The sequence below is a fragment of the Narcine bancroftii genome, chromosome 3 (assembly GCF_036971445.1).
Source record: "Narcine bancroftii isolate sNarBan1 chromosome 3, sNarBan1.hap1, whole genome shotgun sequence".
In the NCBI taxonomy this organism is placed as follows: Eukaryota; Metazoa; Chordata; class Chondrichthyes; order Torpediniformes; family Narcinidae; genus Narcine; species Narcine bancroftii.
In genome coordinates this window covers 237,046,764-237,069,541 of record NC_091471.1, presented here as the reverse complement: position 1 = coordinate 237,069,541, position 22,778 = coordinate 237,046,764, and the positions used below count along the sequence as shown (strand labels likewise).

At 41.9% G+C, this 22,778-nt stretch overlaps 1 protein-coding gene across 2 annotated transcripts in view; it reads left to right on the top strand.

The window, feature by feature from the left end:
* The window catches only part of kri1 (KRI1 homolog), a 34,611-nt gene extending 11,833 nt beyond the window's left edge, over window positions 1-22,778 (top strand). Inside the window, exons 10-19 of one of the 2 annotated variants that reach the window (XM_069927160.1) lie at window positions 6,607-6,739; window positions 9,324-9,419; window positions 11,932-12,102; window positions 12,756-12,831; window positions 14,326-14,441; window positions 15,347-15,485; window positions 17,981-18,111; window positions 18,825-18,889; window positions 19,447-19,542; window positions 22,210-22,778. In XM_069927160.1, the coding sequence (XP_069783261.1) occupies window positions 6,607-6,739; window positions 9,324-9,419; window positions 11,932-12,102; window positions 12,756-12,831; window positions 14,326-14,441; window positions 15,347-15,485; window positions 17,981-18,111; window positions 18,825-18,889; window positions 19,447-19,542; window positions 22,210-22,696 (1,510 nt within the window). In that variant the 3' untranslated portion in view covers window positions 22,697-22,778. The remainder of the gene's footprint in view (window positions 1-6,606; window positions 6,740-9,323; window positions 9,420-11,931; window positions 12,103-12,755; window positions 12,832-14,325; window positions 14,442-15,346; window positions 15,486-17,980; window positions 18,112-18,824; window positions 18,890-19,446; window positions 19,543-22,209) is intronic. The other variant, XM_069927161.1, reaches the window with a different exon arrangement.

The following is a 22,778-nucleotide window of genomic DNA, read 5'->3' as shown; positions in this document are numbered from 1 at the left end:
AAATCTGATGACCTCAAACATTGTTTAAAATTATTTAAGTTTAAAAAAAAAATCTCCAGACATTTTCAATCTTCAATGAATAGAACTTGAGTGAAAAGAGAAAAACACAAACCAGAACTTTTTAAAATCGAGGTAAATGATGGGGATGTGTTACATCTGCCAAAGCTGGTCTAACACCAAGGATCAAGACGTTATATTCTCTTGGCCCTGCAGCTCAGCACATCTGTGTCTCAGCTCTGGGCAAGAAGAAAAGTCCAGTGCAGCTCAGGAACACAGGTGCACTGGCATTTGACATCCCTGTTGTGAGCCCATTGCAACTGGAATATAAATGCTCAGGACTCTCGATTGGAAAATAGATTGTACCTAACCTTTATATCTGGAAATTTGGCACATTGACTCAAATTTAAGTCTCTAAGATTCCCTAAATGCTGTGCAGCCAAATCGGGCAAGGCTTGAAGGAAATTATTGACATAGCTTCAGTTGTTAGGCATGTGGGAGTCAATTTGTAATGGTCCAAATTACTAGATCAGTATTGGTTGAAAAATAAATAACTGATCAGGTAACTGGGGTGGCATCATCTGCCCTTCTAAAGAGTGCAGAGGGACTTTTACATTGCAGCATAGTTTTTAAAAGTTCACACTGTGGGTTGATATGGAATTGTTGGGTGACCTAAAGCATAATCCTTTCAAGACACCGCAACAAAGCATGCTTTTTCTCTTTTGATTTTGAAAACTGGGATAAAGGGAATTGGTTATTGTCCATATTTGTGGTGGTTTCTGGCAGGGCTTCAGAGTACATGTATGTACAATTGTGGGGAAATCTTCTGGAGCATGCACATTTGCACGCAGATTAAAAATGTCTGGCTTGAATAGGAAGAGCCTGTGAAGAAATTGCAGCTTGATATTGAACTGTGCTTGATAACTGTGATAACACTAACCAGTTTGGATGCTACTGAACGTGTGCAGAGCCCGGGTTAGTTTAGCTGTGGCCCTCAGCCAGCTGGACAGGCTGTTGAAATTTGCTGATCTTGCATAAAGTCCAAGAGGTATAAAGGTTGAGGGTGGTGGAAGGAATTTAAATTTAGATATACAGCACAGTAACGGGCCCTTCCAGCCCACAAGGCTGTGCTACCCAATTAAATCCAATTGACCTACAACCCTGGTACGTTTTAAATGGTGGCATGAAACTGGAGCCTCCGGGGAAACTCACGCAGGAAAAATATTTTTCTATTTATAGAGGCCTGACACTTTTTGCTTTATCACCTCTCCAAAATGTTCTTCTAAGATATAAAAATCAGAGGCCAAAACTAAAATGTACAGCTTGTCCAACTCTCAGTGGTGTCTGGAAACCAGGAACACTGGTTTTTCAATTAAAAAAACATTTGGGGAAGGGGCCAATTTGAAAATGTCCAAATTAAGGTTGGATTTTACAAAGTAGGGACATTGATGGCATGAAGATACTGAATAACCTTGAGGTAATAGAACGGCTAAATTCCTCCTCCCTTTTCCTGTAGTATTTGATTTTAAAAATGTTGCAGATCTTGGCCTCTGGTGAACTGTTGTAAGTCAAGGCCAGGGCACTGTCAGGTCGGCCATCTGGGACACAGGATGTGTGTAACAGTGTTGCATTACACAATAACAAGTTTTCACCAACTGCTTAGCTACCATCTGATTGGCTGCAGCAACATGAGCTAGTGACATTCCAGCAACATGCAAACCTGTTTCATCAATTCTATTGGCACAGCCACAGATTCTTTTCATCCAATGAAATAGAAGTCAAGGATAAGCGGGAATTATTGCAACCTAGGTCAATCGGACAGCCTTGATTACAAACTGGCTTGATTGCTCAACTGCAAAGATTTGTCATTTTTAAAATCTTGACCAATAAAATGTAAGTTGGCAAAGAGCGGGAGATATGAAACTGCTATTTACAAAAGGAGAACTAACTGTTTTCACTCCTGTACAACCCACAGCAAAGGCAGGGATGTGGGGTCAACTCCAAACATTTATGTATGTTTTGAAAAAACCTCAACAACGAAATATAAAATGGTTATGTGGAAAATAATAAAATTAAAATTTTCCTGAGTTCAAAAATAGACTTTTCCCTCCACGTTACTCGATTGCTCCACATCAGAAACGTTCGAAGGTTGTTGGTGGCACAGGCTTGTGGGCCAAAAGGGCCTGTATGTCTGGAAAAAAAAAGTAAAATAAGGAAGAAGGGCTAGAGACATCCTATTCAGGCTGTTTGTGCCCTGCAATTGGAAACCAGAATGTCGTACCCTGTTGCGTTGGCCGGAATGACACTTGTATATTTGTCTGCAGCTCCAACCCTGGCCTCCTGTGCATCCACAATGTTAATTTTTCCACGAATATCCCTGATGTCTACAGCCTCTGAATTTCGGACCTGACTTTTATGCAATAGCCCATATGCTAGTATCACATTTAATTCTACAGCATGCCTTATCACATCTATCTGTGTTAAAGCCACCATCTGTTCTCAGCTCTGATGATCTGTGGAGCTTTATAAATAAATGTTTAGAAAATTCTCGGGGAAATTCGCCTGCTGGTATGGTACCCTGCCCTCTAGTTCCAGACCGGAAAGATCAGCAGGGATGGATTAAAGCACAAAAGTCTGCAGACAGCATGATTGAAGTAAAAACAAAATGCTGGAAGAACTCAGCAGGTCACAGTGTCCTTTAAAGATACAGAACCAATTTTTCAGGCTTCAGCCCTTCTTCAAGGTATGAGCACAATATAGTCGTGTGCCTGAACAAAATGGAAAGGGGAGAGGGAGGAACACCATCCCACAGGCAGGAGGTAATAGGTGGATAAAGGAGGGAGGGCACAGCAGCAAACAGGGGGAGGGGAGATGGTGGGGCTGTAGGAAAGGAGACAAAAGGATATGGATTTCTGCTTAAATCCATCATTATTGCTGTGATATAATCTCAGAGCGGCTAATTCCTGGAAGCCAGCAACATAGCTCCGTCTCCATAACCAGGGAGATATTGTTTCCTTCTGCTGTTCCCCCATCAAGGGAAACTTTCAATAAACCACAGTTCATTATTGGAGATGTCTGATCTCATCACCAGGAGATGTCACTGGGGTGATAGCAGAAATCAGTGCTGAACTTCTCTCGAGCTAGTGACCATAAGACACAAGAGCAGTAGGCCATTGACTCTGCTCCGCCATTCCATCATGAGCTGATCCATTCTCCCACTCTGTCCCACTCCCCAGCCTTCTCCCCATAACCTTTGATCCCCTGACCTATCAATCTCTGACTTAAATACACCTAATGACCTGGCCTCCACAGCTCCCTGTGGTAGCAAGTTCCAGAAGTTCACCACTCTCTGGCTGAAGAAATTCCTCCACATTTAAATGTGTGCCCTTCAATCCTGAAGTTATGGCCTCCTGTTCCATGGGGGAGTATTGAGTGGGACAGGATATTTTCAGGTAAGGATGTTAATGAAAAATGGAGGATATTCAAAAAAGAAATTTTGAGGGTACAGAGTAGTTATGTCCCAGTGTGGATCAAAGGAAAGGCTGGAAGTCATAGGGAGGCTTGGCTTTCGAGGAATATTGGAAATTTGGTTAGGAGAAAAAGGGAGGTGTACAAGAGGTATAAAGAGCAGGGAGCTGAGAAGTTGAAGGAGGACTACAAGGAGTGTAGAAGGAATCTTAAGAAAGAAATTAGAAAGGCCAAAAAAAGGCATGAAGAGGCTTTGGCTGACAGAGTAAAAATAAATCCAAAGGGTTTCTATAAGTACATTAAAAGTAAAAGAATAGTGAGAGATAAAATTGGACCCCTTGTAGATAGCGAGGGTAGGCTGAGTGAGAAGTCTGAGGAAATGGGGGAAATTTTGAATGATTTCTTTGCCTCAGTATTCACTAGGGAAAAAAATGTTGAACCAGTTAAAGTAAAGAAAAATAGTGGGGAGGTCATGAAGCATATAAGGATAACCGAGGAGGTAGTGATGGCTGTGTTAAAAAAGATAAAGGTGGATAAATCTCCAGGACCGGACAAAATATTCCCTAGGACACTCAGGGAGGCTAGTGTACAGTTAGTGGGGCCATTAACAGAGATATTTAGGATGTCACTGGCCACGGGAGTGGTACCAAAGGATTGGAGGGTGGCGCATGTGGTTCCTCTGTTTAAGAAAGGGTCCAAATGCAAACCTGGGAATTATAGGCCTGTAAGTCTGACGTCTGTGGTGGGCAAGTTGATGGAAAGTGTTCTGAGGGATGCTATTTATAAATTTTTGGAGGTACAGGGATTGATAGGGAGTAATCAGCATGGTTTTGTCAGGGGTAGATCATGCTTGACAAACCTGATTGAGTTCTTCGAGGGGGTTACAAAAAAGGTTGATGAAGGGAAAGCTGTGGATGTTGTCTATTTGGACTTTAGTAAAGCTTTTGACAAAGTTCCCCACAGGAGGTTAGGAAAAAAGGTGGAGGCATTAGGTGTAAATAAGGAGGTAGTGAAATGGATTCAGCAGTGGTTGGATGGGAGGTGTCAGAGAGTAGTGGTAGAAAATTGTTTGTCCAATTGTTATTATTTGTTATATATATTAACGATCTGAATGTAGGGGTGGAGAATTGGATAAGCAAGTTTGCGGATGACACAAAGATTGGTGGTGTTGTGGACAATGAGGTAGATTACCGTAGATTAAAAGGTGATTTAGGAAGGCTGGAGGTGTGGGCTGAGAAATGGCTGATGGAATTTAATACAGATAAATGTGAGGTGCTACATTTTGGAAAGGCAAATTTAAATAGGTCATATACATTGAATGGTAGTCAATTGAGGAGTGCAGAGCAACAAAGGGATTTAGGAGTTGTGGTAAATAGTACCCTCAAGGCTGATACTCAGGTAGATGGTGTGAAGAAGGCATTTGGAATGTTGGCCTTCATAAATCGGAGTATTGAATTCAAGAGTAGGGAGGTTATGATGAAATTGTACAAGGCATTGGTGAGGCCAAATTTAGAGTACTGTGTACAGTTTTGGTCACCAAATTATAGGAAAGATATAAACAAAATAGAGAGAGTGCAGAGAAGGTTCACGAGAATGTTGACAGGATTTCATGGTCTGAGTTACAGGGAAAGGTTGTGCAGACTGGGGCTTTTTTCTCTGGAGCGTAGAAGATTGAGAGGGGACTTGATAGAGGTGCTTAAGATTTTAAAAGGGACAGACAGAGTAAATGTGGATAGGCTTTTTCAATTAAGAAAGGGGGAGATTCAAACTAGAGGACATGGTTTAAGATTGTAGGGGGAAAATTATAAGGGGAACATGAGGGGAAATTTCTTTACGCAGAGGATGATGGGGATGTGGAATGAGCTTCCGGCAGACGTGGTCGAGGCGGGATCATTGGTTACATTTAAGGAAAGACTGGATCGTTACATGGATAGGAGGGGACTAGAGGGGTATGGACTTGGTGCTGGTCAGTGGGACTAGGAGGGTGGGGATTTGCTACGGCATGGACTAGTAGGGCCGAACTGGCCTGTTCTGTGCTGTAAGTGGTTATATGGTTATATGGGACAGAGCTTGATGAAATTTGCAGCTTCATGAGTCCAGCTCATTGCCAGCATGTAAACTGTATGCAAGAACTCGGTAAAGTTCGAGGATGATGTTCCGTCCGGTATGAACAGCAGAAACCAGAATATGGCCAGCACTGAAATATTAGAGGTTGAAATTAAAATGTACAACAAAGAGAAAAAATTGGGGATATTACCCCTAGAAACTGATTGTCACAGTTCTGTGTTGTTCCATGCATGGAATGGAGACTAATTTCTGATCGCAGGTAATATGGGATTTGGATTATTGGGATAATTGTGTGCAGATTCAAGATTATCAATGCACAAAAGCGGTTCCTTTGTGCGCCCTGGAAAAACACAAAGAAATCTATTAACACAGTGCCACTGCCACTAAGACAAAGAGAAGCCCCTTCAGAGGCACTGTGTCCCACCATCTCCCCCAAAGCCACTGCCTCCTGCTCCCCCATAATTTCCATAGCTCCACGGCCTACTGTCTGATCCAACTCGAGCTCCAGGCATCCAACTCGCTCCTCTTGGCCCCTGGTTCTGAACCCCTGAAGTATTTGGGCAGCTGTCCGTGCCCGAAGCCCTTTGAGGGCTCCTGCTCTCCTTAAGCACCCTCACGAATGTCAGCCCCAATACCAGATTCTTGGAGTCCGGTTACCAGGGTCAAGCCCTGCCCTGGAGCATGGTCCCCTGGTGTGGTTTCATAAGAACATGAGAAATAGGATTGTGCCCAGCAGTCAGTGAGAAGTCTGTCCATCAATCTGGAATGGACATCAACCTCACCTGACCCAGAGTGTAAACTGCATTGCTGTAAATCTCTTTCTCTATCCCTGCCACCCAACCCCACCAACAACCAGATTCTTGTAAACTGATGTCTTTACTGTTTGAGCATGCAGCTGTTGGATGTGATGTGGATGGTGAGAGAGATAACATGCCCTCTACATCTCTCTGCACTTGTCCACATGCTTTCTGCATTGTGAAGGCATTCAATTTCACTGAGTCGAGTTGACACTCACTGCTTTTATTTACTTCTGTTCCTTTTTCTCACCCCCCACCACCCCAAAAAATCTCAAAGGATCCCTACTTATGAAGAAATAGTTCAAGATGAATTGGATGACTCCTTGGATGAAGGGGAGGAATTTCTAAAGAAACAGGAAGACTTTGAAAGAAAATATAATTTCCGATTCGAGGAACCCGATGCAGAATTTGTAAGTGTCTCGTTGAATCTGGATAATATTTCACCTCTCTTTATTGCTCTCAATTACCAGCGTTGTAATGTAGTTTGAGTCTCAAGTTCAATGTTTGTTCTGCTGAGGTAGCTCTTGATTATTGGTGGTGAAATTGTTTCTCTTGAAGGAATCAACAGCTTCTGGAGAGAGGGCAGAAGTAGAATCAGTGAGGTTTCACAATCGTAATCTGGTGACTCATTCTACAACATGATTGTCAGAGGGCAGGAAGAAATTCAGGAGATTGAGCAAGCAAGCAATGTTTAAATCTTTGGCCTTGTGCAGTTGAGGAATGGTGATTGGGGGTGGTAATGTAAGCTAGCTCCACCCCAAACCGCACCATGTATCTGTGTAAGCTGGCTCCATCCCAGACCACACCATGTATCTGTGTAAGCTAGCTCCATCCCAGACCACACCATGTATCTGTGTAAGCTAGCTCCATCCCAGACCACACCATGTATCTGTGTAAGCTAGCTCCATCCCAGACCGCACCATGTATCTGTGTAAACTAGCTCCATCCCAGACCACACCATGTATCTGTGTAAGCTAGCTCCATCCCAGACCACACCATGTATCTGTGTAAGCTAACTCCATCCCAGACTGCACCATGTATCTGTGTAAGCTAGCTCCATCCCAGACCACACCATGTATCTGTGTAAGCTAGCTCCATCCCAGACTGCACCATGTATCTGTGTAAGCTAGCTCCATCCCAGACCACACCATGTATCTGTGCTAGTCAATTCTGTTCATTGTCATCTGATTGTACAAGTACAACCCAACTAAACAGCGCTCTCTGGACCTCAGTCCAAAACACACAGACATACATCCCGACAATACAAGTATTTCATTTATACAGATAAATAAATATTATTTCATCAATTTGAGAGTCTTGGAGGGTCAGTGTGAGCAGTTAAGGAACTGGTCGTTCAGCATTCTCACTGCCTGTGGGAAGAAGCTGTTCCTTAGCCTGGTGGTACTGGCTCTGATCCTCCTGGATCTCTTCCCCGATGGGAGCAGCTCCATGAATTTGCGCTTCCTCTTTAGATAACGATCCCAGTAGATCATGTCGATGGGGGAAATGGAGACCCCAGTGATCCTCTCTGCCATTCTTATGGTTCTGTGGATTGTCCTCCAATCCATTTCTCTGCAGCAAGCATACCACACTGTGATGCAGTTGGTTGGGTCGCTCTCGATAGAGCTCCTGTAGAAGGTGACATAACGGTGTCCGGTAGCCTTGCCTACTTCATTCTTCCCAGGAAGTGTCACTATTCAACCTTCCTGACAAGTGAGAAGATGTTGAGTGTCCACGATAGATCACTGGTTAAGTGAATTCCAAGGAACTTGGTTCTCTCCACTCTCTCCACTACAGAGTTGTTGAGAATAGTTGTTCCTGAAGTCCATGATCATCTCCTTTGTCATGTCCATGTTGAGACTCTGGTTGTTATTCTCACACCATTTCATGAGATTTTCCATGTCGTCTGTTGTTGCTGACGAGGCCATGTCGTGTCATCTGCAAACTCTCTGACACTGTTGGAACTAGATGTGGAGATGCGTTGTGGGTCAGTAGCATGAACAGGAGAGGGCTGAGCACCAGCCCTGAGGTGTGACTGTGCTCGACATTTTGCTACTGACCCGGACAGACTGTGGTCTTTCCATTAGAAAGTTCAGAATCCAGTTACAGAGAGGGGCGTTGAGACCCAGCCTCTGGGGAATAATCCTTTTAGTAACTGATGGGTTGGAAATGGCTCCCCTTGTTTGTTATGTGCACCTATCAGGTGTGAGGCTGGATGATGCAGTGACTCTGGAAATTGTGTTGATGCCGAGTGAGATTAAAGCAGTCACCTGGATATTTGAGTCACACAAATGGATTTGGGTGTGCTGCGTCATTCTCAGATTTTCAGAATTTTATTCCAGTTCTGGCCCTCAGGCAACTGAGGGCAGCTTCCAAAATCCATTTCGTAAAAACACGTAGAAATGCCTGAGGAGCGTGGCTGGACGAACTCAGCCGGTCTCTCAGCATCTGTAGAAGGTAAAGATATATTATTGATGTTTAGAGTGTGGCTGTGAGTCCAGCCATGCTCCTCCGGCATTTCTATATGTTTTTACTAAATGGATTTTGGAAACTGCCCCACAGTTGCCTGGGGGCCAGAACCTGGAATAATATTCTAAAAATCTGAGAATGTTGCACATTTGGCCCATTTTAGTATTGCTTGCCCTTTGAGGGAGCAGTTTAATTAGACTTCACAACTAGAAAATGCAGCAAAGTCAAATGGAAAAGCTTTATACATAGGCACTGTATTGTTTGATTTAAGGTGTTAGTTTATATTTATTTCAACATTTGGATCAGACAACAAGGGCTTGCACTTTTAATTGAAGTATGATTTGCACTAGTTGTGGGAGAAGGTGCCATCTGCTTTGGTGTTCACTGAACAGAACTCTGGCAACCGACAGGAGGGTCGCTGTCGAATACAGCCGACTCTGGAAAATCTCAACAAAACTTTGATAAAACTATGGAATAACTGGTTATGTGGAGTGCCAAAACGTGGATTCCTTTCTCTTTCTGAAGATAAAATCATACCCACGAACCATTGTAAACTCCGTCAGAGTAAAAGATGATAGAAGAAAACGCAAAAGAGAAGGAATTAAGGAACGGAAGAAAAGGGTGAGTGTTTTACATAATCGTGGAGGCTGAATGGTGTCAATGTTGGGATTTTTGTTTGGTTTATTACCCACAGACTGCATGGATTATGTTTTTGAGAACATAAGCAACAGCACAAGGAGTACTGGAGATCAGATTAGATATGATTTATTGTCATGTAATAAACCAAATGCAATATTACATGAAATTGCCTTTAGTCTGCCATAAGAATTGTGAGCAGTTGTGACTCTGGCACAGATCCCTGGGTATCTCTGTAGTCATGGCCTTCCTTCTCACTAATTTATTCTAGCTCTATCCCATCTATTAACCAGTCGTCGACCTGCAACAGTTATTGACTCTGCTTCATACTGTTATTATTTTCTGTGCTCTATTGTAAATAAAAGTCGTTCCCCTTGTAACTTTTCCATTACATCTAAAAAAAACAAGGAAAAAACCTTTGGAGCATAAAATAAGTCGAATGTCATGCTGCAATTGTACAAAACACTGCTTAGACCACACTTGGAGTTCTGATCTTTGTTCTACAGGAAGGATGTGGCTACATTGGAGAGAGTGCAGAGGAGATTCACCAGGCTTTTGCTGGGGTTGGAGAGAATGGATAGGTTGGGGTTGTTTTTTTTCCCTTGGGGTGAAGGAGGCTGAACGGTGACCTGAGATATACAAGATTGAGAGGCATAGAAGGTATAACAAGGAGAGAGGAAGGAATTTCAAGATTCAATTTATTGTCATGTCATAAAAACGGTGTCATATTTCACAAAACTGCTTTTGTCTGCTGTAAAGCAGACAGATTCGACATTTGCAGAAATTGCCTGAAGTGCGTAACAGTCAGAAAGATCCCCCCAGTGTCTGTGGATTTTCCTCTAGTGCTCCTGCAGCCACCCAGAACCCAAAGTCTGATAGAGTTAGGAACCCTTCATCACCCTCTCATATCCCAGTTCCGATACCAGGTTTCAAGCCATTCTCCAGCAGCCCGCAGCCTAGTACGAGTCCCTTGACTGCAATCTCAAGCAGCCCACAGCCTACATGGGTTCCTCGTCTCGAGTCACCAACAACCTGCCACTTTTGTGGGTTATTCAGCTTCAGAACCCCTCAATGGTCTGTTGCCAAGGTCACCACCCTGTGGGTCATCTCCTCTGCTTCTCCTTTTCAGACTGGGGCGGTTGGGGGGGGGGGGGTTAGTGTCTCCCGATTTCTGGTGCTCTGCTCCAAGTCCACTGCTTCTCCGGAGTTTGCAACTAATGGGAATCTGAGGAGCAATTTTTTGCACAAAGTGTTTGAAATCTGGAGCCACTGCCAAAGGAGGAGCTGGAATCAGAAACAACGATAGTAAAATCCCTGGTATCTAGCACCTATTGGGATTGGTAGATGCTGGATTTTCTGTTTGCTTGAGACTAATTCTTACAATGCCTCACTAATACACCTGCATAACAATAAATAGTTTAAAAAATCCCAAAAATACTAGACTGTAATTACATTGAACAAACTTTACTTGCAAGACTATACAAACCTTAAAGCATTTTACTTTACTTTCAGTCACATTCTTTGAAAACATTTAATCGTTGCTGCATCTGCAGGTTCCTCCCCCTCCACCTGTCTGAAAGATGAACAATAACATTGTAAATAATTAACCCCCCTTCCCCAAATTTACAGATGAAGCCTCTGACGGGGTGACTCTTACTAAGCAGAGATAAGGAGACACTTTAAGAGAGTCACCTGAATGGCGAGTGGCATCAACCAGGTCTTCATCCTGGACGATACCATTGCTGTTTTACACAATTTTATTCATATATCTCTATGAGCAAAGCCTGACCAAGGCCCTCCCTCTGCTGGCTGAATATTTGCCTCCACCTTCACCAAAGGTTTATGTCTGACTTCAGAGAACGTGTACAATTTTAAACTGGCGAGATTAAAAAATTTTTTTTAAAAATTCTTATTTATTTTAATTGTTAAAATTTATTTTTCATGATTTTTTTTGCTGTTCGCTTGAGGCTGCTGGTTGCTTGAATTCTGGATAACGGGGATTTTACTGTACTATATTTAGGCAGATAAGGCAAGATCGCGAGGATCTTAATGCAGGCAAATAAGGTGAGTGCAAATGGGTGGCAAATCTGTTTCTTTGTTGTCCAACTGTGACTAGTATTAGCTGTGTTCACTGTACAAGGAACATGCCTGCACTTCCACTGTACATTCACTCCCACTGCACACTATCTGCACTTACTGTTTCAGGTGCAACCCATTGTCAAAGGTAAGACTTCCACCCACCTCATCGTGTAGAGCACTGGTCCCATTTCCAGTGCCAGCTGTGTGGGGTGAACGCTACATGAATACCTGACCCTGCAGAGGGATGAATTGTCACCTGCCTTCATTCTGCTGTTGACTGATTCTCCTCGGTCACTCTGTGTCGAAGAGAAACAAATGGCACTTTTCCAGGTTGCACCACCTAGAGCCGGTGATGGCCAGTGGGCACTCCAAAAACGTTTTCTTCCAGTTCAGTAATAAATAAAAATGTGCTCTTTAGGAGAAGGAAAAGAAGAAGGAGGAGATCAAGCAGCTGAAGAACCTGAAGAGAATGGAAATTATCAACAAACTGAACCAGTTAAAGGAGATCACCGGGAATGAAACCATTGGCTTCAGTGAGGAGCATCTTGAGGAGGACTTTGACCCAGCCAAACATGACCAGCTGATGCAGGTTTGTATGAGCAACGTTAAACTACGTCTTGTAGTGCCAGTCTCATGACATCACAAAAATCCCATATATACTTTTGTAATCATTGATATCGTGTGATAGTCAACCCCCCCCCACACCCTGTTTTGTTTCAAAAATCAGGTGTTTTTGTACGATTTGTGTAAAAGTCAACGCCATTTTTTTTGGCTCCGACTGCCCACCTATCCGACCTCTTGACTGCAGATCCTTGCCCTGGCCGCCTGCCCATCCAAGCTTCTGATGCCCCGAATGCGGACTTGCCACTTGATCCCAGCCATCTGAGCTCCAGACACATGAACGATGCAGGTACTTCAAGGTCAAAAGTTTGACCCGTGCAAAAGTTGATCCCACTTTTATGGCCTGAGAAAATGGTCCAAAAAATTCAACGAATACACGAGTATATATGGTAAATCTAGCTTTCATAAGGAGAAAACTTTTGACTCAATTGATCTGCTATTCCGGTACGTTTTGAAGGATGGGAGGAAACCAGAGCCCCCAGGGAAACTGCACACAAACACGCGGAGAACATACATGCTCCTTACAGACAGCGCAGGATTCGATCCCTGGTCACTGGCGCTGTAACAGCATTGAGGTAACCGCTATGTAACCGTGTAGTCCCTTCTATTCTTGCCCTGCAGAAATTCTTCAATGAGGATTATTATGGAGTTGAAGATGGGCAGAAACCACAGTTTGAGAATGAGGAAGAGTTTGATGGTAATGTATCTTCCTTTCGAAACTGGACTGATAATGTAAATTCACTGCAGCCACTTATTTTATGTGTCGTTGTTAGTGTAGGAAAGTGCAACTGGAATGGTGTTCACTGGCATTTAATCTAGACAGGTGTGAGGCAGCGCTTCTTGGGTATTCAAGTGTGGAAGGAGAATAAGTGGTAAGTGAAGGATCAGAGACTACGACACTTATCTGCCAATCCTTGAAGGATTCATGTGTGCAACTGAATTTGATTATAAGGTAAAACCCAGATTACCAAAGCATGGATGTCGTACAGTATCCATTACTAGCCACAGGATAGGAAAGCTGTCATTATTTTGGAAATTTGCATGGAAGTTATCAAAAGTAAGGAAAGATTGGAATTGGTTCCAATCTTTGGTGAAGAGGCTGTGGAGAGATTTATGTGAGTTTAAAACCTAGATATAATCGATGACGACCAGTTTTCCTTGGCAGGGAGGTTGATAACCAGGCTGCACATGGATAATCTTAAAGGAAAGGAGAGTGCAGGAGAGATTATTAAAGTTTCCAGAACCAAAGACGGAACAGAAAGTTTAAAAAATGATAAAAATGTAAACTTTGGGAACCTGGAGACAAATATGGCAAGGGTAGTGAACGTAGACCTGAAGGTGTTGTATTTAAATGAACACAGAGTATGAAACAAAAGAGTGCACATCCCGTCAATAAGACAGGCAAGCGAGCAGAGGGCACAATGTGGCTCTGGGTAAAAAAAACATGAATTCAGATTTTATCATCGAGAGGGGACGTGGGATCAGAAGGTGTTGAATCCTTGAGGGTGGAGGTTCAAAACTGGAAGGGTAAATCCAACCTCTTCCCCAAAATGGAGTTAAATACAGGTCTCCAAATAACAATCAGGATGTATAGAGCAAATGAGAACAGGAGTTGGAGATGGTAATGTACGATGGTTATGGAATGGCATGCCTTTTATGTCCTGCTACCTGCTCACTAGATGTTTCCAGGATTGCCCTTTGCAATTTTCAGAATGACAATGATGTACGTTAGATGCAGTTTGATGCCACAGATTAAAAAAAAACAAAGATTCCTGCCCTTATTGCGCTTGAGTATGTACTAACGATTAAACGATGTCCGAGTGGGCTTGCTTTTTTTTTTCACACCATAAATCACATTAACCATGATACACACTTTTTCCTTTTCACACATATACAGTGCCATTTTCTCCCCCCCCCCCCACCTCCTCCCATCCCACCCTCCCTACCTCCCCCCTCCCGTCCATTTAAGGTATAAAATCTAGGATACATTAAACCAGTCAGACAATGTTGTCATTCAATAAAAATGTCCAAGTGGGCTTGATTGAATTGGCCATCCTATTATCAGGTGGTTATCCTGGTATCGCGAGTCCCACAAATCTTCAGCAATGAAAACAAAGAATGTGTCATTAGTAAACTTTTATGTTGACAGGTGACCTAACCTGATTGAAATAGCTGTTTACTGTTGCATTAGATGAGTGGAACTGGGACACGTGGACGGGCAATAATGCCGACTGGACTGGGGAAGAGGGAGAAGACCAGTGGCAGCAGGAGAACAGTGAGCCACACTGTGAAGATCCAGACTTCATGGTAAGCCAAGACTCCAGTTAAGGTTGCCACAGAATTCCATTTACACCAGAGGAATTTCTGCTTTTTTTTTTGAGGAATTTCCCTTTTGTTAACTTTTGGCATTAGTAATATCATTTGTCGGTTTGTGCTGAAGCACTTGGTGTTTCTACAAAGGGATGGATGTAAAGGTGTAGAGCTTGGGATTTCTCTGTCTTCAGCCTTGGTATTACTCAGAGATCCCTTGTCACAACATTTGGCCAATGAACTGTGTGAGGGGGGATTAGTTTCACGTCCTTGGCTGGGAATGAGATCCATGGGCATCCGGAGCTGTGTGTACAAGGAGAAGGTGTTTGTGCCTGACTACCACCCTTGGGTAACATCTCAGTCGCACACTTCCCTGTGATGGTGTCACACAGACCAGGCACCTCCCTGACTGGCTGGTACTAGGCTCATTCCATGCTCAGTTTGACACTGTTCACCATGATGCTGTGCTCTTGATTTAATTTGATTCACCCTTGAATAATTAAATTAATTTTTATTAAATAAATTTAGGCATACTGCATGGTAACAGGCCCTTCCGGTCCATGAGCCCGCACTGCCCAATTAACCTACAACCCCCAGTACATTACAAAGGGTGGGAGGAAATTGGAGCACCCGATGAAACTCATGCAGACTCGGGGAGAACGTACGAAGTCCTTACTACTGTGTGGGATTTGGCATTGTAACAGGGTTTCGTTAACGGCTACGCTAACTGTGTTGTCCACAGTTTGATTCTGCTCCTGGATGAGGTATAATTCTGCAGCCATTAATTGTGAATGTATTGGCTATCGATCCAGGCCATTGGAGCGTTATGGGGATGCACTACTGTAGAGCTAAGGCTCTGCACTGTGATCAGAGCACAGACTGACCTGTTTCTTCTTTAACAGATGGATGCCGATTACGATCCCAGTCAGCAGGTGGTCTCCAAGAAGAAAAAGAAATTAGATATTCCATTCATGGGCAAGAAAAGGCGCAAATCAAAATTTGCAGAAGCAGTTTGCAAGTTGAAGCCAGCTTTTGATCCAAGTAAGCCTCTTGTGTCCCTTTACACACACGTTTGATCTCTCCTTGGTTAAAGCGCATTTTTTTTTACTGTTTAAACTGAACTAGTGTCTGTGGAGAAGTTGCACCCAGATTATGAGACTGAATGAGATATTTCCAGGATGTTCTGTGTGGGGAGCTTGGCGTGGTATTGGAAGGCCCAGCATCCACCTACACAGGGAACATTACTCCAGCATTTGGCTGTGCTGTCTCTGTCCGTGAACTGCTTGAAAGATAACCATTTCAGGACACCAGATACCCACAGGATATGCATTAAATGCAGGGAGCTCAAGGGCATGATGCAAGTTCACATCTCCCCAAAAACAGAGCTGTGGGTGGATAGGGAAGTGAAGAAGGCATTCTGCACACTTGTCTTCATTGAGTAAGAGAGTTGGGATGTTACGTTTCAGCTGTGCAAAACATTGGCAGCACTCTCCACACGACTGGATGAATGTGGTAACATTAGTTACCAGGATGTTGCCCGGTCTGAATATATTGGCATTGTGATGGGCATGGAGGAGGTGGGCTGAGATGCCTGTTTCTTGGCAGTCAAACTCTGATCTACGGGATTCATTAATCCCTCTGTTCTCCAGTTCTTCACATGAAGTGGAAAATACCAGCAAAAAGTTCAAACAAAGGCTTCCTTTCTGTTGATTTGCAAATTTGAACAGACGAGACAACATCCCTCCTCAGTGCTCGGATGTATGCCGATTCTCCAACACAAGCATGCTCATGTCGAAAGCAGAAAACTCTTGGCAGGTCAGGCAGCATCTGCAGAAGAGAAACCAAATTATTTTGGGTTGAAGACCCTGCACCAGAACTGAGAGAAAACTGGTTAGCTTTGTTGCAGAAAGGGTGGGACAAAGGGAATTCACTATTCCCACTGTTCAAAAATGCCGATGTTTTGCCAGTTGTAATATTCCCACTTCCCACACTCTTTTAACTTGCCAGAATATCACCATGTATCCTTTAACTCACTGGGTGAGTTTATTCGACTGCAAAATAAATAAAGAATATGGAGTGTGAATAAGAGAATGTTTGATAGTCCAGGAAACCTGCTTGTCCTGCATCAATGAGATGGTATCAGAGTTTAGTGTGTTTGTGGTAGTGAGAGCAGGATTGTGATGTGTTGTAGTTGTGCGTATATCCTCTTGCCTTTCTCTGGTTTAATATCAATGCATCTTTTTTATGTTCCAAAATGGTACATGTTTCCTTTTTTTTCTGGATTGGTGAGTGTGCTTTGGGGCTTTTAAAGAGTGGCTGGAAGCCAGAAAAAGAGATAGCAAGATGGGGAGAAGGGAATTACTATCGAGGGAAGAAGCAACAGCACCGTAAAGAGTAAGGTGCTTCATTTGGATTGGACAGTCAAAGTCCTAAAATCCGGACTGCTCGGGGACTGGGTCGGCCTGGATTTTCCAGATTCTTGGGCAGTACTTTTAAAATTCAAATTTAAGGAGGAATAAAGAAGAGATAAACATGTAAATTTTGATAGTTTATTCATTAGCAAATACAGCACGCTTCAATTATCAAAACGAGGGGATTTAAAGAAAAATAAAGTCAACACGACAAAAATACATACATAAGTTGTTTTCACTACTTAAAAAAAAGGTGTGTTGTAATGTTGAAATTATGTTTAAAATGAACACTGTAAAAGAAGAATTCAATGTACAAATGATTTTCTTTGTGATCAGACGACCTGTGTTAAGCATGGCCACTTGTTGCCTCTGTGTATTTGCGGCACTTACACACACACACACACACACACACACACACACACACACACAGAGAAACCCACAACATTTAAGAAGTTTGGTTGGTTGCTTTGGAGACTTGAGTTGACTTTGATTAGAGGAAAGAGTTCAATTAATTTTAGCTATTTTTTTGTTTTTTTTTCGATGAACTGGTTAAACATGGGTTTAAATCTGGTTGTTTTGGATCAATTCATTAATTAAGACAGAATATACCCTTTGTTTAGATAAAGGGATTATTTAATTTAGTTTTATTGATTTTTCTACCCAGTACTATACCGGATCATGTTATGGTAAAGAGAGAAACGGTTAATTACCGCGAAGCCAAGCCAAAGAAAGAGAATTTGATATTTTAAAGAAATATTGTTCAAAAAACAATGATGAATAGGTTTTTAATTTTTTAATTTAATTTGTGAAATGTATATGATATGGCCTGTTGTTTGTTATATTAGAAGACTTTGTATGTAGGTTTATATGTTAAACTCAATAAAAATATTTTTAAAAGTTTTGAGAGCTTTCGGAAAGTCCAGATCTCGAATGGGCCGGATTTCTGGCATCCGGGTTTTTGGACTACTTCTACTGTATTTGACTTTGATTTGCATAGTCTGTTCCACTGAAGCAGTTATGTGTGCACTTTCACTGTTCATTTTGATTGTAAATTTGTTGATGTGGCATTTATCCTTTATCTCTTTTAATGCTTTTGACTTTGGTCCAAATTGCCTTTTATCGCAGAGGACAGGACCTTTGAGCAGTACTTGGATGAGTATTACCAGCTGGATTACGAAGATATCATCGATGACTTGCCCTGCAGGTTCAAATACAGACGCGTGATACCTAACGACTTTGGGCTGAGTACAGAGGAGGTATGTTTGTCCTGTCAAACCATAGCTCTTCAGCTGGTCAGAGACATTGAGCTTCAGGGGCAATGACCTACAGATATGTACATTGTGCAGAGAGCTACAGGTTGTCAGCTCGGCACAGGCACAAGATTGCTGTTGAGCAGAGGGTTTTTAGAGATAATAAAGAAGGGGGGAAAACTCTGTTTCATGGGAAAGAGCCTCAAAAGCAAGAATTTGTGGACTCTGCATCTTCTTCAGCTTTCCAATGTCAGCTGTTTTTTCAGCTATCCTACTGAACTCCTGTGGTAAATCCTTCCCCATCCCTTCAAATCGTCTTCTGACCAGCACTTCAGACATATGTACATTGTACAATGTGTATGACAAAAGCACATTCATTGTCATTCTCATTGCCTCAGTATCTCCTGTTTTGTCTTCACAAGGATCCTGTGGAATGTACAAGTGTGTGTAACTGATGCGTACAAACACCAAAGGGGTGGTGGCTAGGTGCTGGTAACAACCTCAGTTCAAATCTTCATTCAATGTCAGCGTAAAACAAGGATATTTATTAAAGTGAATTATTTGTGTGCAAAAGCCCAATTTTAGGGTGATTGATTTAGAAATATACATTTTCTTCTTTTTAAGCTTTCTTTGAGCCAGGTTGCATGAACACCAGTGGATGTACTTCTGGAATAGATGCCCAAATGCCCACCTCGTCACCTTTGTCTCTTCATTTTCAGATTTTGGCAGCAGATGATAAAGAATTGAATGCCTGGTGTTCGCTAAAGAAAACCTGTCAGTTCAGGTCAGTGAGATCAGCACTTATCTTTCTGGAGGTGATTTTTATATTGGAGATTTTGAGATGAATACTCATCAGCTGGAATTAGTAGAAATATTGTGTACTGGTATTTGGCAGAGGTTAGGCTTGTATCATTCCTGTTTCTTTTCCTTCACCTCATTGGAATTTTCCAGATGTAATTTTTTTATTACTGTACTTAGGATTTTGAATATGGAGAGAGCAAAGTAGGAAGATTCTTGGACTTTGCTAACTTAGTTGATCTTTGTCTTGATACATCTTCACCTCATAAAATGTAATAACGTACTCTTAACTTTGTTGGGTCTATAAATTTAATGAGAATAAGTACAACTGAACAAAAGGGGAGGCTGGATATATACATGGATAGGAGGAAGTTGGAGGGTTATGGACGGAGAATAGGTGGGGAGATCTAGCAGAGTTGTTTGAGTGAACTGGTGTGGACTTGAAGGCCGAGATGGCCTGTTTCCATGCCATAAACTAGAAATATCTGCATGTCCAGCACACTAGTGCCAACCCAACAACAGTACAATTTTCTATTTTCTCAGAACTGAGAAAGAAGAGCTTCAGGACCTAAAACTTTACAAGAAGAAATCACAGAATGCTTGGAAAAAACATCAGATCTTTAAGACTTTTGCACTGCAGTAAGTGTCATTTGTCAGCTGTGTAAAATACCGTCAACAAATGACAGGAACTCAATTAGAGAAAGGAAGTGGTAGTCTCTGTGTGTTTATCACAATGACTAGATGGTCCTGTAGTATTTACAGTACTGAAGAGAAAACACAGTTATGCCTGATACCCAGTTTGAGTTTTGCTTTCAGCTTTAGAATATAGAACAGCCAAGGAACAGGCCCTTCGGCCCGTGTGACTGTGCTGAACCTAAAACTCTGCTGCTTGCATATGATAGATATCATTCCATTCCCTGCATATTTGCATGTCTATTGAAAAGCTGCTTAAATTCTTCTATCATATCTGCTTCCACCACCACTCCTGGCAGCGTGTCCCACACTCTGCATAAAATAAAAATTAAATTTAGATGTACACCACGGTAACAATTATGCCCAATTGACCTACAACCCCGGAATGTTTTGAAGGGTGGGAAGAAGCCGGAGCCCCTGGAAGCACCCCACGCAGACACGGGACAGCGTACAAACTCCTTATGCACAGTACGAGGTTCGAACCTGGATTGCTAGCGCTGTAACAATGTCATGCTAACCATACTGCCTCTGCATATCTCCTTTAAACTTCTCACCCCACCCCCCCACCCCCCCCCCACATGAAATGAACATGCTCAAGTTTGTGACATTTGTACCCTCAGATAATTTCTGTCAACTCTTTCAATGCTTCACATAATTTGATCAGCTTCTGTCAGGTCTTCCCAGAGGAAGCAATCCAAGTTTGTCTGACCTCTCCACATAGCTCATACCCTCTAATCCTGGCAGAATCCCAGTAAATCTCTTCTGCAAAGCCTCCACAACCTTCCTGTAATGGGGCAACCACTTTTTTGGTTAATACAGCGTATCCTGTGTATTTAATTTTCTTGGTTTTTATTGGACAAAATTTGGAACTTTCGTTTATTTAAAAATAGCTTTCAACATCTATAATAAATTGCATCTAAACTGATGGTGCCAACAAATTATCTGCATTTTCCCCGTGACTTCATTGCAGTCTGTGGTTGTAGCCTGCTGGGGATTTCCCTCTAATTACCCCAGACACATCATTGGCCAGTGAGTTCTAGTGTGCAGCTGCAATCTTTTTTTAAACTTTAAGATTTTATAACGTGAATAACATATAGGATTACATTAAAAAAAATTAAGAATAAAATAATAAAATTACAATACAATATCAGTAATCTAAATAAACTATACCCCCCCAATAATTATTACACATTCATAACCCAACTCAAATTAGTCCAACCCCCCTTTCCCCTCCCAAAATAAAGAATGAAGAATTAATAAAGTTAATAATATATGTGAGAAAAAAACCCACTTACAAAAAAACAAAAACATATCCGATTAAAATACTAACAAAAAGAAAAGTAATTAATACTAAGATATCAGACTTAAAAAACATATTTAAATCAAACTTAAATGCATATATTTAACAAACGGAGTTAAGATGAAACATATATTTAACTCAAACTTAATATAAAAAATTAGTAAAGTTAGTAACATTATCTATCAAAAATTCTTAAACAATAATCAATTCTTAAAAAAAATTGTAGCATGAAAAAAAGACGAAAAAAAAACTTTCTCTATAGAGATAAACCTTCACCAAGTATCAACTAACTTCACATCTATCATCATATTAGTCACATAAACCACCATCTTAAAACAAAATTCAAACCTCATTAAGCATTGTACAATTCAATTTTAGTACTCTTCCACCATTTTTCCCTTTTACTCTTGAATAGTTATCCAATAAAAGCTCCAATACCATATTTAAATATCCCCAATCATTACGTTAAAATTCAGATATCCAAATAATAAAAACACATCTACAACGAAATCTATATCTTCAACAAATAGAGCGTAAACCACAAACAAAATTCAAGCCTCATTAAGAATTGTACAATTCAATTTATAACTTTCACCATTATTCCCTTCGTTCTATAACTAAAATAGCAAAATAATGTACACCAGAATTACCACTCCTTTCACCTTAAAGTTGCAGCTGCAATCTAAATGTGACTGGTCAGGAGCTAGAACATAAAATACAAATCTGAAAGCTGCATTCTTGAAGCAAGATGCATGGTTGACATCTGTAGTATACGGTCAACAGAGCTTTTTAATCTCTATTCCCAAAGTAAAAAATTCTAAGGTTGTTTGGGGTTGTCCATCTGACTTATTATTTATGTATCGATTGAATAATCAAATTCTTAACATAAAGATTGAAACACAATATACATTTTGTAGTTCTGGCTCACCTCCCTGCTGACCAACCTATGAGCATTTCCCCCCTCCCCCCACACTTTTAAAAAAAATATCATTTTATGGGCACATTAGCACCATTAAGGGCACAGAATCCAGATACTGCCTCAAACTTGATTCTTCCTTTACAATGTACCTTAGTTTTAACTTCCAGAGCTTGACCTACCACATCGAAGCTCCTCCTCCATTTCTGTCTCCATCCCAGCTTTGGAGTTGGATTGAGGTACCCGTGGGCTTCTCACTTTGCTTTATGCCCTATTGTTACTTCTGCTGACTTCCCCATTCTCTCCCTGGGCACAGTGCAGAGCTTCGCCCCACTGAGATGATCAGCTCTTCTGTTAATAACCTGAATTATGGCTTACAAATGGTTTTTCTCTGCAGGGAAGAGGAATCCCAAAATAATGTGGCAGCTCCCAGAACCAAGCTCGGAAAGAAGCAAAGGGATAAACGGAGAAAGGCCAGACTTCTGGAAGGGGCAGGAACCGGCGAGGGGAGTGCTGCCCAAGGCTCACTAGCGGTGACGTTAAAGGCAGAGATGGGTGGATCGAATATTGAAGTAGATGAAGATATCCTGCTTCGCAAACAGAGCGGTGGCACGAGTGTGGTGGCGATGCAGGAAATGGGGGGCAGCAACAAACGGGTCACGTCAACTCCTCCTCCAGCTGTGACAGGGAAGAGGTTGCAGCATCCCACTGGGAAGAAGAAATCGAGAAAGAAGACCATGCTGCTGAAATCAGGAGTGAAGCTGGGTGGTCGAGTGTTCAGTGGCAGAAGGCTGAAGGCATACGGACTAGACCCACGCAAACTGAAGTTTAAACAGATGGACAGAGCCAAGAGACAACGGGAAAAGAAACAGAGTAAAGGCTGAGAAGTTATTTTTACTGAGCAACATTATTTTATACATTATGAAAATCACAGATGGTTCATTAAAGTATCTCCCATTACTGGTA